Source organism: Actinia tenebrosa, unplaced genomic scaffold (genome assembly GCF_029948245.1).
Source record: "Actinia tenebrosa isolate PJP-AT-01 unplaced genomic scaffold, QUT_ActTen_1.0 PGA_scaffold17__23_contigs__length_9995812, whole genome shotgun sequence".
Taxonomy (NCBI): Eukaryota; Metazoa; Cnidaria; class Anthozoa; order Actiniaria; family Actiniidae; genus Actinia; species Actinia tenebrosa.
Window position 1 is genome coordinate 7,395,305 of NW_028292577.1, and position 15,597 is coordinate 7,410,901.

The window sequence follows — 15,597 nt, forward strand, 5'->3', positions numbered from 1 at the left end:
ATTTACTTATATCAGTACTAATGGCATGGCTGCGTCCCGCATTGATATGATCGGACTTCCATTGCGTTTTGTTCCTCATGTTTCTGAGTGTAGTATTTTACCTTGTCCGCATTCTGATCACTCTGCTGTTTTCCTTGATTTCATATTGCCTGAAGTTCCACCCAGAGGCCCTTATTTTTGGAAACTCAATCATGGTTAGTATTTTGGATAACGATGCATACGTGGAGCTCGTAAGGGACTTATGGAAGTCCTGGCAACCTCAGAAAGAGTCATGTACGTCATTGCTTGTTTGGTGGGATATAGGTAAAAGAAAGATCCAACAAGCCACCACTAGGTTTTGTTCCAAGTTATCTTTCAAACGACGGGCATCCAGGCATTCCTTGGAAGCTCAAGCAAGATCATTAAAAGTTCTGGTAGATGGGGGAGATCTCTCTGTTCTAAATCAATACCATAGTGTACTCAATGAATTAGAATTGTTTGATCGAGAGGCAGCCAAGGCGGCAGAAATAAGAGCTCGTACCAAATGGACTGAAGAGGGTGAGAGATCCACTTCCTTTTTCTTCCGTATGGGAAAGAAGAATAGGGCCAACAAAATGATTGATCTTATTCTAGATAGCAATGATCAATACGTTTCTGATCCTGAGAATTTGAGGCAGGCTTGGTTCTCTTTTTACAAGGGTTTATTTACTTCACAAGAAACTGATGAAACCATTGCAGATGATTTTATTTCTAACTTGGAACGTAGAATTCCTTTAGAAGTGAAAGATGTGTGTGAGGGTCCTTTGACCATGAAGGAATGTCTTGAGGCTCTTGAGGGGATGCCGTCAGGTAAAACGTCTGGTTTTGATGGTCTTCCCAAAGAATTTTATCTAAAGTTTTGGGATCTCATTGGAAAGGACCTGGTAGCTGTACTTAATTATGCCTTTAGGTGTGGTGTACTATCAGTTTCTCAGAGGAGAGGGATTATAACGCTCTCATATAAAAAGGGAGATAGATTTTTGATGAAAAACTGGCGTCCCATCTCCCTATTATGTACAGACTACAAGATAGCTTCAAGATCAATCGCGGGCCGTCTACGAAAAGTGATCGCTTATGTTGTATCTCCTGACCAGACCTGTTCGGTACCTGGCAGATTTATTGGTGAAAACATCAGGCTTCTTCAAGATGCTGTTACATATGGCAAAATAACTAATTCACCTCTGGCCTTATTGTCTTTGGATCAGGAAAAAGTATTTGACAGGGTGGAATGGTCCTACATGCTCAGAGTCCTTGAAGGCATGGGGTTTGGACCTTCCTTTTGCTCGTGGGTACGCTTGTTCTATACTGGACCTCAGTCTTCGGTATTGGTAAATGGCTTCTTTACACCTTTTATAAATTTATCGAGGGGTGTAAGACAAGGTTGTCCACTGTCAGCGCCCCTTTACGTACTGATTGCCGAATCTTTAGCGTGTCGTATCCGTGCGTCAATCTATTTAAGAGGTTTGGTTCTTCCGCACCCTGATTATGAACCAGCACTTATTTCCCAATACGCTGATGACACGACCCTGTTATGTACAGATGACGATGAAATATCCACTGTCTTCTCCATCTATGAGGAATATGAAAAGGCATCTGGGGCTAAGATTAATAAAGAGAAATCTAAAGGGCTTTGGGCAGGCTCTTGGAGAGGTCGTAGTGATCCTCCCATTGACTTGCAGTGGTCTTCAGACAGTATTCCTTGTCTTGGCACATGTTTAGGAAATGATGATGTCTCTCATCCAAATTGGGATGGTCGCTTAAACAAACTTTCTAGTGTACTAGATTCTTGGAAACATCGTAATCTTTCCTATTCTGGTAAGGCTCTTGTCCTGAATGCACTTGGCATGGCAGGTCTATTGTTTTGTGCCTCAGTACTAGCCATGCCAAACTGGGTCTTGGCGCAAGTTTCCAAGTGTACTTTGGATTTTTTTTGGTCGGGGAAAAAGCATTTGGTGTCACAAAACGTTCTTTTCCAATCCACCACTCAAGGTGGGTTTGGTTTAATTGATATACAATCAAAGGTACGCGCACTTCATTGTCAGTGGATAAAGAGGTGAGCCCTGTCCCCATCGAAATGGTGTGCTTTCTTCTCCTTTTTTGTGGAGAAAGTATTTGGTGATGATTTACGTTCTGTTCTTTCATATCCTGCATATTATCCTTCTCATTTACTACCGGATTTTTATGCCTCACTTTTAGATGCTTGGGCATACGTCGGTGGCCATTTCTCAGTTCAATTGAAAACTTTTGCTATTCTGCGGTCCTCTGATGGTAGTGCTTTGTCTATCTCATCTCTTACTACGAAATCTGTTTATTCAAATATCATTGAAAGGAATGTTATGCTTCCTAATTGCGTTCTGAAATTTCGCCCAATCTTTGGCGAGCTCTATTGGACAGACACATGGTCACAAGTGAACATTATGCCTTTGGATCGTCAAGTTCGTGATCTATCGTGGAAGATTTGCCATGGAGTGCTCTATACCTGTGATCGACTTGTCAAGTTTGGTATGAACATTGCTGATCCTTCATGCTTTTGTGGACATCCTTTGGAAACTCCAGTTCATTTATTCTTTGAATGTAACCTCATGCAAGAACTGTTACTATGGGCTCAGACCTTATTTCTGCGTGTTACTCCCTTGTCGCCATCCCTTCAATCTCGTCATATGCTATTTGGATATGACAATCATGAACGGCAGATTATTCCACCTGTCTTTTCCTATTTTCTTAATCTGTTGAAGTACTTTGTGTGGTTGGCTAGGAATGAGTATTGCTTTGAAGGTACTCTCCCTGTTGCCTCTGTGGTTAAAGCAAAGGTTGTGAAACGACTTAATATCCATCTGCTCTGTTACTCTAAACGTTCGGTTAGTCGAAAATCAAGGCGTTTTTTCAACAGATCCTGGAATGTTTTGGGAAAGTTTTCTCCGGATATTACTGTTATAACCTGGTCAGCCTAAAAGTAGTTTTCTTTGTCTTCTTTTCACTTGTACTTGTGTAACGTTTATGCAAGGGAAAACGTTGTGTTCGCTTGAATATGCCTATGAAGTGTTTTGATGAGTATAATCCTAGGTAGACCAGGATGATACTCTATATGTAAATGATGTTTTGATTATCTTTTTGTATTAGTGTTTATTGTAGTAATCTGTAGTGTGTAGGTCTACATGGGGGGCGGGGCTCATTACCCCGGCGTGTCTCTGGCGTCCATGTAGGACTCCCCCTTGCTAAAGACCACCATGCTGTCCCTTTTGCACATCTTGGGACACTGGTGCGAAGCTAAAACAAAAAGGGGTTAATCATCTATGGTCTAGGGGCCGACTAACCTCTCCCTTAGGCTTTTGCCGAGCTTCCTGATCGGGCTGTAATTCCTCCCGGGGATAGCGGTGTTGGGGTCGAAATCTCTGGCATAGCCGTAAATGCTTCGCGCTGCCATACGACGCTTCAGCATTAGGGTCTGGGAGTATGGTCTTCGGTTATTTTTTATTTAATAAATAAAAATAATCACAATCGCACTTTCAAAAGCTTAATAGCTCCTGTTCTGGTATCGTGGCCCGTCAAGTTTCTCAAATTTGGATGAGCGCGCAACCTTGAGAAAAAGGCCTATTGTGCGCATGCAACAAAATAAAAAATAAAATAAAACATTACTATTGCATTGCAGTCAGAGTGATGCATGCTTTTTATTATTTCAGTACCCACACCGCATCGCTTTCGATGAAGACATAATTGAACTAGTAGACACAGGACATGGACTCCCCTACAAAGAAGATACCGGGGAAATGATGCTGTTCTTGTCCACGTGACCTGTACACGTGACCTGACCACGTGACGGGATGACAGGTCACATGATAAACGAACCTTTGGACGTTTAGAACAGAACGACGAAGATCAAAAACCGGAAAATCATCTAAGGAAAATGAAAATAAAAAGGAAAAGGAGAATAAAAAGCAAATGATTTTTGATATTTCAGTTTCTTGGTGTTTATCTTTTTTCTTTTATATTTTTGATAAAAAAGATGGGAATGAATAAGAAGAAAAGGGAAAAAGAATAAAACAGCAAACAAGCAATGAAAAAAAAAATTTTTGATGAGAAAAAATGAAAAGAAAGTACTGGGTTCCCTGTGTATGAAATTATGCCCATGGTACATTGCGCACCGCGTGCGATAAAAAATCCAAGATGGCGCTTGGCAAAGAAGAAAAAGACTCGAAAATGGACGTCGAAAAATCGGCCACAGAGACGACAGAACCCGTCGAACCAATGACTTTAGAAAATATCCTTAAAAATACGTCTTAAACCAAGGGAATTTTATTGAAATCTATCGCTAACAGGGCGAATTTCGCGCCGTTCTTTTCAAGTGATTTGATAAGCTTCTGATCGCACGAGGTTCGAACGCTATAAATTAACCTAAGAGATAAGAAGGGGGTTTTATAAGGTATTTTCTAACTATTGACCATAATTTTACGTCGCTCACCATCATTTATCTAATATAAATCGTTACCTTTTTCTTGATTTTTTGGTTTTAAAGTTAGAGCTGGTAAAGGACACGTCAACCGTAAGTCTTGCGGTAGAAAAGACTACAATAGTAAACGATAGTGCTATATCATGATTAATTTGAGTATTTTTATTTTTTGATTTTGGTAAACGATATCAGAGAGCAAGGGGAGACAGAAAAGGTGACACTTTAATAATGATCAATGATCAAATAGGGATTGAGTGGGGGAGGGGGGTGGGGGAAGGTTAAGTGGGGGAGGGGGGTGGGGGAAGGTTAAGAATTATAAAATATTTTAAAGATGTAGGTACACATCACAATAATTTCAAATATGCACCTTAACTGAGAACTAGTTTTGCCACTGATCAAAGAGACCCAGGGGCAGCATGGGTTAAGACATGGTGACTATCAGCGTTACAGGTAGGTAGTACATTGACAGTGCAACATTGCATGCAATAGTCTTTGTAGCAGTAAACAACTTTGACTGAGGCCTAGCTGTTGGATGCACATATTGTTGCTGTTGACGACACAGAAACAAATTGCAAACTTGCAACCTTGCATACTTTTTCACAGGGGTGAACACACTGTGTCTTTGACATTGCGAGCAATATTGCCATATATGTGCATGCCTGCATCAGGCACCCACTCATCCTTTTATTACCGTGGGTAAAACTATGGTATTGTCATGACGACAGTAAAGATGACTGCTGTTAAGACAAGATTAGATTCAGTGAAATAAGAAGGAAAATTAAACACTTTGTAAAAAAAAGTTTGTAAGTTTCCCAGTTTAATTCTTTGTCTGAGTAAAAGAGATTTAGTGTCCTTTGGAACAATCAGTAAGTTTTGAATGAACCAACACTGTTACATGTTAAAGCAGGAGGTTTCCTTACTATGTACTTTTTATCAAACGAAACCCACTCTAAAATACCGATGTTCTAGCATATTATAGCCCATTATTTATTGACCTTAAAACCATGTTTTATCTTATAGGCAGTACTGTACCAGGAGACTAAGACGTCTCTACAAGACTCTTCATTTTCAACATGGGTCAAGAAGCAATTTCAAGCCCAAGAAAGTTACTCAAAATCTCGTCAAAGATGTCAAGTAAGTTATAGTTTATTGTATTATATATGGATTTAATGTATTATATATGGATAGTGATTATGTTATATGGACTTATTGTATTATATATGGATAGTGATTATGTGGTTGTTGATGAGTATTGTGGTAGTAAGGTTAGATGATGATGATGATGGGGTTGTTGATTATGATGATGGTGATGTTGATTATATTCAGCAGTTTTGATGATGATTCCAATTGGAATTACAGTGGATGAATAGCTACTCTGTAGGAATGCCACTGTTAAATCCCATTTATTTATTTATTATTCATTTATGATGATGTTCATGATGAAAATGTTGTTAACGATTAGTAGTTTTGATCATGGTAGTGTTGATGTTGATGATGACGATGTTGATTGGGATTGTGATGATCTTGATGCGGATCACTGAAGATGCTGCTGATGATAGCAATTTTGATAATGGTGATGATGGCGACAATAAATGCCATGATGGTGATATAATTCCATATTCTTTTTCTCTTAAGATTTTTACACATTCCTCTGATGGATGCAGAAAGGTCATGGAGCCATGCCATGGAGTTAAAGCTTCTTGCCAACACAGAACCCAGAAAAAGATTCCACCTCATAAGAAGACTGCGCAAAGCTGCAACACATGCCGAAAGCCTAGAGAAACTATGCGAAGGAGAACTGTGTGATGCTAGGACCAAGCTTGAGGCACAAGTAAGGGGAAAATTCAACCAAAAAATATCCCTAGACTAAGTGAATTTATAAATAGTTTGGACTTATTAGTATGTTTTTTCCCCCAAAAATAATTCATGAAATAATTTTTTGAACTTTTAAACTATGTTGACAGGCCTATTCATCTTACATGAAAGGAGGAGTGAGCTTTGAGTTGCAAAAGTGGAAAGAAGCTCTGGAACTGTTTGGAAGAGCAAGGTACAGTAATTGAAACAATTGTCAGTGAATTATTAACATCGCACACCACATTTTTTCGTAAGAGCTATAGATACATCTGTTTTACATATACAATTTGAGTGGCTAATGTGTATGGGCATTTCATACAAGGACAAACTTGCCTGCTCAGACCTGTCACTGAAAAACAGTAAAATTTTATAGCTATCATGTGGACCCTCTTGGCCAATGAGAAGGGGGAAAATAGACTTTGACACTTGGAATATAGTAACCATTCTATATAGCAACCATATTTATGATCTCTTTCTTGTACCTTTTTCGCAGGACTATCTATGAGAAGCTTGCTGGTGCCTTCTCAGAGGAACACAGGAACATGTATCTACAAAGAGCAGAGGAGATCACACCTAACATTCGTTACTGTGCATATAACCTTGGCGAGGGGGGAACCGACATTAGCGATCTCATGCAGATGAGGCTGAGTGCAACTGGAGGAACTCAGGACCCAGTGCTGGCTGCCAAGATTGATGTAAGCATGTGGTTATGTCTTACCTTCAGGTGTACAGTGTTTTTATGGTAGCTGAAACTTTATACATTAATCTTGGTGATCTGTCTCATCCATTCCGTTTCTTTTCATTTGTTCATTCATTTGATAATTTAATTAAGGATTGGTACTTGGCTAGCGTGCATCCATCGAGTTTTGGGCGCATGCGGGAGGTTGCTAAGCACGAAAGAAGCGTAGGAGTCACATGATGCGTAGCCGAGTGCGACTCTAGCTTCTTGAGTGCTTAAGCAACCTCCCAAGTTGCACCATGGGTGCACCATGGGTTTTTGGATGCACGCTCGCACACACTAATTAACCAATAAGAGCGTGCGTTATATTGTGGCTATGTTATAAACAATGATATTACCCATCCATCCGTCCATTCAATCATCCATTCATTCATTTATCCATCTATCCATCCATGCAACCTTTTTATCCATTCATCTGTTCATCTATCCATTCATTCTTTCATTCTTTCATTCTTCCATTTATATTTTCCAGGAGGTCTTAGCTCAAACCCGCGAAAAGGAAGCAGAATCTATGACAGAAGTGACCTGGCGTGGTCACTCCCTTCCAGTCAAGAATGAAAAGGTCCGTGGTTTCATCTTACATGCTCAGCAAATTTCACGAGACCTTGATCGTGCTGAAGACGTCGATGGAAAGATGTCCATGTATGAAGATTTGTTGATGGAGTGTAAAGATGCTATGCAGGCTATCAAAGATGAGCTGAAGGGAGACGCAGTAAGTATTGTCAAATGACAAAAGAAAATCTATGTGCATTCATAACTCATCGTAAAGCTCCTTTGATCATATGATTATATGATCCATATGGAAAAGAGTGCTATAAAAAATCATAAATCAGAAAACTAAACGATTTTATTGAACCTTGAAACGACTGAACTGATCTAAGATTGCTAACCCACAGATCAAACCCTGAAACAACCTCTGGGCTGATCTAAGTCAGGGCACGGCTAACCCACAGATCGAACCCTGAAACAACCTCTGGGCTGATCTAAGTCAGAGCATGTGCTTTGCTAACTTACAGGTTGAATTGGTAGCATATTGGGTTTGCATAGGAAAAGTAAACTTTGTCAAGATGCTGTACAGGCATCACTAATATTTCTTGCCAAATCTGCAGTCTTCAGGCAAGACAAGATCCCAGAAAACTGAGTCACAAGTTGCTCAGCTCCATTCCCTGCAATCCTACATCAGTCACGTGAAGCTCAGCAAGACAATCAACAGGAATCTACTGATGATTCAAGCCATGAAGAAACAGTTGCCTGTTAATCTGCAGGACTCAAGTGAGGCAGTTGAACCTGACACTACCAAGAAACTCACAAAACCTGAGGACCTTGTCAGATTATATGATATTATATTACAGGTGTGGATAATTGTTTTACATTGGGCGGTTTGTAATTGTTGACTTTGAAGGGCGCTTTGCATAAATACAGTAGGATTCCATCCATTACTGCACTCAATGAATGATGGCAATGATGATTATGTAAATGATGAAGATGCATGAAGGTGGCAATTATGAGTAATGATGATGATGTGATAATGATGGTGATGATGATGCATGATGATGGTGATGATGATGCATGATGATGCATAATGATTATGCATGATGATGTTGATGATGATGATGATGATGATTATAGTAGAAACATTAACTCTTCTTACATGAGGCTTAACCCAACATTTCTCGTATAGAATTTAACAGACATGTCTGAACTACCTGGTGTTGATGATGATTTTGAGATGAGCAAAGAGATTGCTGCACAAATCCTAGAGTACAAAGCCTACAGGTAAATACAGTAGAAATATAAAAAAACATCACCTAGCAATACATTCATATTGACGTGATGCAAGCATTCTCTAGAGAGTCAAAAGACAAAAACATGGCGGCCATTGTGGTGTCGTATGACAACGGATACTAATTTGAAAACTTTTGTTAAATGGCACCAACGCTTCCCCGAGAGGCCGCGATAACGTAACGTGCAATCGAAGAATTCACTAGTGATTCAATCTAAACCATTAAAAAACCTTTCATAACTGATATTTTCTTATTTCCCTTTCAGATGTTTTTACATTGCCCATAGTTATTTCCAGGCGAAGAAATGGCGTGAGGCAGCAGTATTGTATGATCGAGTGACGAGTCACGCAATATCAGCCATTACTCACTTTAGTGAATGTAAAACATTTCAGTCACAGGTAATAACACCAGACACCTTAATTTCTTGCGTTGGTCGTAAGTGTTCTTTTTTTTTAATTTGTCATGTCTTTTATTCGCTTTTCAGCAACAAGTTTCAAAGTTACAAAACCTGGTTTCCCTCGCTCGTGGTGCCAAATGTTCTGCGCATGCGTCAAGTATATTAGGTGAGTATTGCTGTTTGTTTGACTTGGATGTAACACGCGCTCTGATTGGCTGACAGTCCCTCAAAGGTTGTCTTCCTTTAACTATTTATTTCGATTTTTAGTTGTGTATGGCGCGCTTATAGTTTTGTCCCTATTCATTATTGATGCTTGCCCGCCGTATCTCGCTATTTATCTTCATCCGGGATAACATGCCTCGGACACTAGAGAAAAACGTTTCCGCATGCGTGCACTTCAGCACGTTTTCTAAAAATTTCGAAGAGTTTGAGTGATAAAATAAATGTTTGTTTTCTCCAAGTATACAAAAAAGTTCGAGAATATACTTTTGTCAGACCAAGATACTGTATTAACAAACACAATATGAAAGAATTAGCCTTAAGTTTCAAGCATGGACACTAAGCTTGAGCATTTTGTGAAGTCCAATTTATCAGGCATGTTTGAAAGTCAAATTTACTTATGTTTTGAATAATTTGCATACGGATTCAGAGCATGCGCAGACATTTTTCACTCGTGTCCATGCCTCGTTTTCTTGATGGTTGTTACCAGTCTCCCGTTCGTCGATTTGCAAGCCGCGATAAATATTTCTTAAATAAAATGTTTTAAAAGGACTTAATTTTTCTCCCTTTTTTTCACAGAAAGCGAAACTTTCTCAGACCAGATGGCTACAGTGGCTCTGGAAGACAAGGTAATTACTAAAGCTTATCAAGTAATCTTTAAGTTTCTTGAGACGTGTCTAGTACTTTGTTTCTCGAGAGCGTCGCTGTAAAATCTTTGACGTTTTCTTTTATTTGGTTGACGTATTGGTAGAAGTTTTCTTGATAAGATTTCGCAACCCACACTTCAGAAAACACTAGCAATTTTGCTTATTATATCTCGTTTATCAAGGTAGAGACTTTAAAAGGAAAGAGTGGGGGCTCTGAGTCGTTTCAAATAAATAGCTTAAGAGATTTCCGGGTTTCTGTGGCTTCACAAAAGAATAATTTCTGATAGTCATAATGTGATAATCTATTTGCACACTAATGGAATTATGTCTGCTAATTTTTCCACTCTAAGCCTCTGTCTGAGCGACTAGACGTCTACCACAAGGACCAATCACTGGTCAGTAAAAAACCAAACGTCACCACTTTCCCGCCAGAATTCCAACCAATCCCGTGCAAACCTTTGTTCTTTGACTTGGCGCTTAACCAAGTGGAGTTCCCGTCGTTGGCCGAGCGCGTGGAGACAAAAAAAGCCGCAGGAATATCTAGTTATTTCAAAGGATGGCTTTGGGGTGGTGGTAGTTAACTGGGTATTAAATTATAGAATAATAGGATAAGGAATTCCCGTTCAATCCATAGATAACCTCCAGAAACTGTTAATACATATTAAAGAGATGAATTGACTTCCATATTGGATGATATTTTAGAGCATACGAAAAAGAAATCTCTTGTTTATATCATCCAACATGGCGACAGTGACGTCACAGAACGTCACGTTCAATCAAAATGGCGACTGTGACATAACTCCAGTTTGTTTAAAGACAAAGCTTGTTACCTTTGTTTCTAGTCAATAGTCTCAATGATTTCCTATTGGCTGGAAAGGCGTAGTTCTGTTGGACATGAATTGCTTTCTCCCTAAGACAATCAAAATGCGAGATTTGTCCATTTTGTCCAATCACAACGCTTATATACGCTTAAATAATACACCAACAGAATTTCAGCCAATCACTGTTCATGTAATCAGATAAATGCCCAATCAAGGTGCATTGACTCAGTCTTGTTATTTGAGCAGCAAACGAAGCATCAGAATATGAATCAAAAATTCACTGGAAAAAAGTTTTTCTTGAAGTGTGAATTCAATACTTATTCGGGAAATAGTCGGAATCTACTGGGAATATAAGCGGGCAAATGGTATAAATTTCTACGATCTTGAATGTCAATATAAAGCCACTTCTAAGATTAGTTTGTTTCCATTAGAGTGACCACAGGAAATCCGTGAAACTTTAGTAATACTAAGTAGCACAATTTCATGCAAATTCCATTGTTTTCTATTGTTTAACTAGCACTATTTTGTACTATTTAGTAATTAGTGTTTCACGGATTTACTGTGGTCACTCTAATTTGATAACTTAGTTTGGTCTACATTTTCATGACAAAATTACCTACCCGTCCCCGCACGGGGTGATATGTATTCACACATATCTTAAGTCAGATGTACCGTTGCCCTTCCCCACCCTACTAGGTAACACAAAAACTCGATCAAGATTTATACCAAGCAATATCGCAGTGGGGGGTGAATGGCTGATAGGAAATAGACTATAGCGGCTTTTCCGAGTAAGATCAAGCCTAGGTAACAAATCATTATAGTATCGATAAAATTAAGCCTTTATAGCCTATGTACGGAATATCAATGAACTGATGCTCAAAAACACTGTTGGCCTCAAAAATCGATGGCTATGATGGATACTAAGATGTACAATTTATCAAACTCTACTTGAAAACAATCTCTGAGCAGATCGCTTTAAGTAAGGGCACGGCTAACTCATAGAACGAACCCTGAAACAGCCTCTGGGCTCATCAAAGTCAGGGCACGGCTAATTCACCGTCGGATTGGAATTCTTAGTGTGTTCGTATTCGCCTTTTTACGGAGAGAGGAAAACTTGAAAAACAGCCGTAAGATTAAGGGAGATACGCGAAAACATCACACGTGCCTGCCGAATGTTAATCTGTTTACGCGCTATGACTTCTAAATGATTTAAAAACATCTGATTAATCAGAAAACTTCGTTTTCATGAGCAACGCAAAAATATTTATCTTTGTGTTTTTCCCTTTTCTTTCGACGCATAATAGATTTTTCATTTCCGCGATGAAGAAAAACAAGAATAAAAAAGGCAAATTCGGTAATTCCTCATTTTGAAGAACTATCCAACCAATCAAAACGCATATCTTTCGGACCAAACAGGATTTATTGATATTATCTATACAGCTTACTCAAGTGCCACTGAGAGGGCGACAGTACAAGTGAATTAAGTGAGTCTGACTATCAACTGATATGCTAATTCAGTCTCTTAAATATAAAACCATGCATGGCCAAATGATTTCTCCATTCTCGTGCGTAAATTAACTTGAAGAGAGGGCGCCTGGTCCTATTGTTCGGACCGCGAAACAACGTTCTTGGTCATTCTAACATCGTACAATCGGCGTTGGACACAAACGGAAATAACTGAGAAAAATAGAACAAAACTGGGTAGGCGAATAATTCGTCAGAGCTTTATAGCCAGTGATATTGTGAGACACGATGTTCCCAGCGCGACATCTCTAGGACTTTTTATCTTGGAGAGCGATTCAAGTGAAGAGTGAGATTTCATTATTGTTTGCATTGAAGTTTTTTCCTGAAAAATTAGATTTAGAATATCGTTCTAAGTTCAAGAGCAAGTCAGGACTACATTCAGAGTGAAACGGTCGATTCTGGCTTCAGGAGATATCCGGCTTGGAGAACACTGAACTATTCGCTCAAAAATACGTAACCTGTAACTTTATTTTGCATTGAACGATCGGATTTAACCATGGAAAAGATGGCTTTGGCTCTCGTTGTTTTAATGTGTGGTTTTGCCGCGGTTTTGGTTATTTTTGGTTGCTTCTTGACCTATTATGCTTGCTGGAATCATTTCCATAAAAAGCATAGAAAGCGTTACCAGCAACAACAAATGGGAAAAGACATTGAAGATCCTGCGGTGGGAGCCGAGAGTAACAAGCTGTTTCAAGACGAAGAGAAAAAGAAGAAGAGAAGCGTTTATGTTTATTTTACCGCGAGTGGATTGCGAGAAAAAGTAGAAAACGATGAGACTACAGAATTAAATGCTGCCATATGAACTCCATAGAAAATAAAAAGACAAATCTATTTGATATTCCATTTGTTTACATCGAGGAAACAGTATTTGTGTCGTTCGTCCAGTTTCTGAAAAGAGTTTCTGAAAAGAGAAAGCAAGAAAATGAACCGCCAACGGAAAATATCAAAACGAAAAAAAACCCATTACATGGCGTTTCCTTTTATTAACTCTCCGAAGAGAAGCTTGAAGGAAAGCCATTCACATCGTTGGAAAACATTAACATAAATGACCGAAAAAAAACCAGTTATCTAAACAGAATTTGATCTTTTTGCTAACCGTTCGTTTGTCGCCTGCCTTAAAAGCAATACCCTTGCCATGTTTATGATAATAATTAAATGAGGCAAAATTTAATTCTAATCGCAATTTCCCCAGTACCCCAGTTTATTAAAGCGACATGGCTTCTTAAATTGAGAATCGCTCGCAAGGTGATGTGTAGATAATAAAGATTTTTTAAATTTCTTTTCAAGCTAAACCATCTGTCCGATGTCAATCGTTCAATGCTGTTTTGAATTTCAAATCTTTATGCAAATAAATACCAATATTGTCCAGAATATTAGCCAAGCTTTTTTTATAACTAACAAACGTAAAGATTTTAAAGTATTGTCACTGTTTTCGTCCATTGGTGAGTTTCCCCCGCTGTTTGATGGAAACTGATTTTCAACTGGCGCCTTCAAGACTCCAAAGCACCTTGGCTAAGGGCTGAAATAACTTCGGTGTAAATGAAATTAAAAACCAATTTTAATTTTGGTAAACTTTATTTATTTAAAAATGAACAATTCCGCAGTTATGTCAGAGTGAGAAAAGAGGTTAAGTACAAAAATTTCGATTTTTTACCCTTTCCCACGCTGTTTCTAAGGGTTTTAGTTCCTGCGCGGCCGTCGACAATTCATTCATTTGTCAGAATCTTGTTTGACTGTTAACTTCCCATTTGATTTGCTTTTCGTCGGTAAACTGACTTATCTATAGCACTTTGCGGCAGTGTACTTCCCTATAGTGACAGCTAGGAATAAAAGCAATTTGGTTCGGTTGCTGTTGGTTTTTACTCAAAATTAATGGCCTTGCCCCAACCTTTTGAACGGCTTTCCTCGAAGAACCGGGTAAAAATCGTGAAAACACCGGCGTAAACCCCTCGGGGGGGGGGGGGGATGTAGGGAATGTACTCCGCCAGAATTTGGGTAGGGGTGCTCCGCTGGGATTCTGAAAGGGGTGCCCTGTTTATGACAAAAAAACTCAAATTTGTAGACCCTGTTTATGATAAAAGATATAATTTATTGCACTGAGTTCCTGTTTCAATTATCATGTCATCTCGCGTATCGTTTTTTTACGACCATAATAACCAGTGTCGGTCAATACGAAAGTAGAAACCCTGAATATGACGGGAAACTCAGGAAGAACTTGGAACTTGAGTGAAATTGCATATCCTGTTTATGACAAGAAGGTCGGAAAAACCTTACTCTAGATCTTCTTGCCCTGTTCAGCGGACCATTCCCGTATAGTCCATATATGGGAGTACCCCCCCCCCCCCCTACCCGGGCGTAAACTTCTCGTACCGCGGACCACACATACTGAATCTGAAAACTTTTATCTTAAGTTTTATCATAGTTAATAGATATTAGCTATTAACTATAATTTAATAAATTTTTTGAGCAAATGAACAGGAGTATAACTAAGGTACATAGTAATATGACATAACGCAAAAACGTAACTCAAACATGGAGGTTTTACGTAACTAAATACTAGGCAGATTAAGATTCCCGTTTTTCCTTCCCGCAAACGGCAAACGTGACCACGTTTTCATCGTTTCCCTACATTTCACTTAACCTTTTGCAAACCTTCCCGACAAAGACACATTCTTATTTTTATCTACTACTTGGAGATTTTTGCAATTCCTTTTCGCTAATTTTAAAGAATTTTTAATGGTCAACTGACGTTTCACGTTTGCCGTGGCGAGAATCTTAAACTCTCTACTACTCATTAAAATGATTTTTTTTTTACGGCGAACTACAAATGACATAAAAATTAATTCATCACCTGAGTGACAAAAACTGACAGAAAAAAAAGAAAAAAAAAAAAAAAAAACGAAAAGTGCTCGTAAATTTTCCGTTTCATTGCCACAGAATATTAACACACAATTGGTGTCCTTTTTGCGCTTGCACGGCTTTATTTTCCTATCATTTCATTGTTAGAGAGTTCAATTTCCTGTAATATCGAAAGAGATTCCAGAAAGCGCCTAGAGATATGAGTTTGAAATAAAACACAAAAGACACTTCATACAATCATCCACTGCTATTATATTATAAACACCAAACTGAATTACAAGGAAATTA

At 38.8% G+C, this 15,597-nt stretch overlaps 1 protein-coding gene across 1 annotated transcript; it reads left to right on the forward strand.

The window, feature by feature from the left end:
• The first annotated feature begins 4,176 nt into the window (after positions 1-4,176).
• LOC116307455 (signal recognition particle subunit SRP68) lies at positions 4,177-13,821 on the forward strand. The gene is made up of 13 exons (XM_031717715.2): positions 4,177-4,276; positions 4,849-4,915; positions 5,486-5,599; positions 6,101-6,296; positions 6,430-6,512; positions 6,813-7,014; positions 7,531-7,770; positions 8,168-8,410; positions 8,740-8,834; positions 9,108-9,240; positions 9,327-9,405; positions 10,038-10,087; positions 10,456-13,821. The coding sequence occupies exons 1-13, from the start codon at positions 4,183-4,185 to the stop codon at positions 10,684-10,686; spliced, it is 1,827 nt and encodes a 608-aa protein (XP_031573575.2). The 5' UTR covers positions 4,177-4,182; the 3' UTR covers positions 10,687-13,821.
• Positions 13,822-15,597: the final 1,776 nt, after the last annotated feature.

What these genes read in the sequence shown, in the direction of transcription:
- LOC116307455 (XM_031717715.2), top strand. Translation starts at nt 4,183, where the DNA reads ATGGCGCTTGGCAAAGAAGAAAAAGACTCGAAAATGGACGTCGAAAAA. An exon ending in GAACTGTTTGGAAGAGCAAG is followed by an intron (nt 6,513 to 6,812) that starts GTACAGTAATTG and finishes CCTTTTTCGCAG; the next exon opens with GACTATCTATGAGAAGCTTG. An exon ending in CAGTGGCTCTGGAAGACAAG is followed by an intron (nt 10,088 to 10,455) that starts GTAATTACTAAA and finishes TTCCACTCTAAG; the next exon opens with CCTCTGTCTGAGCGACTAGA.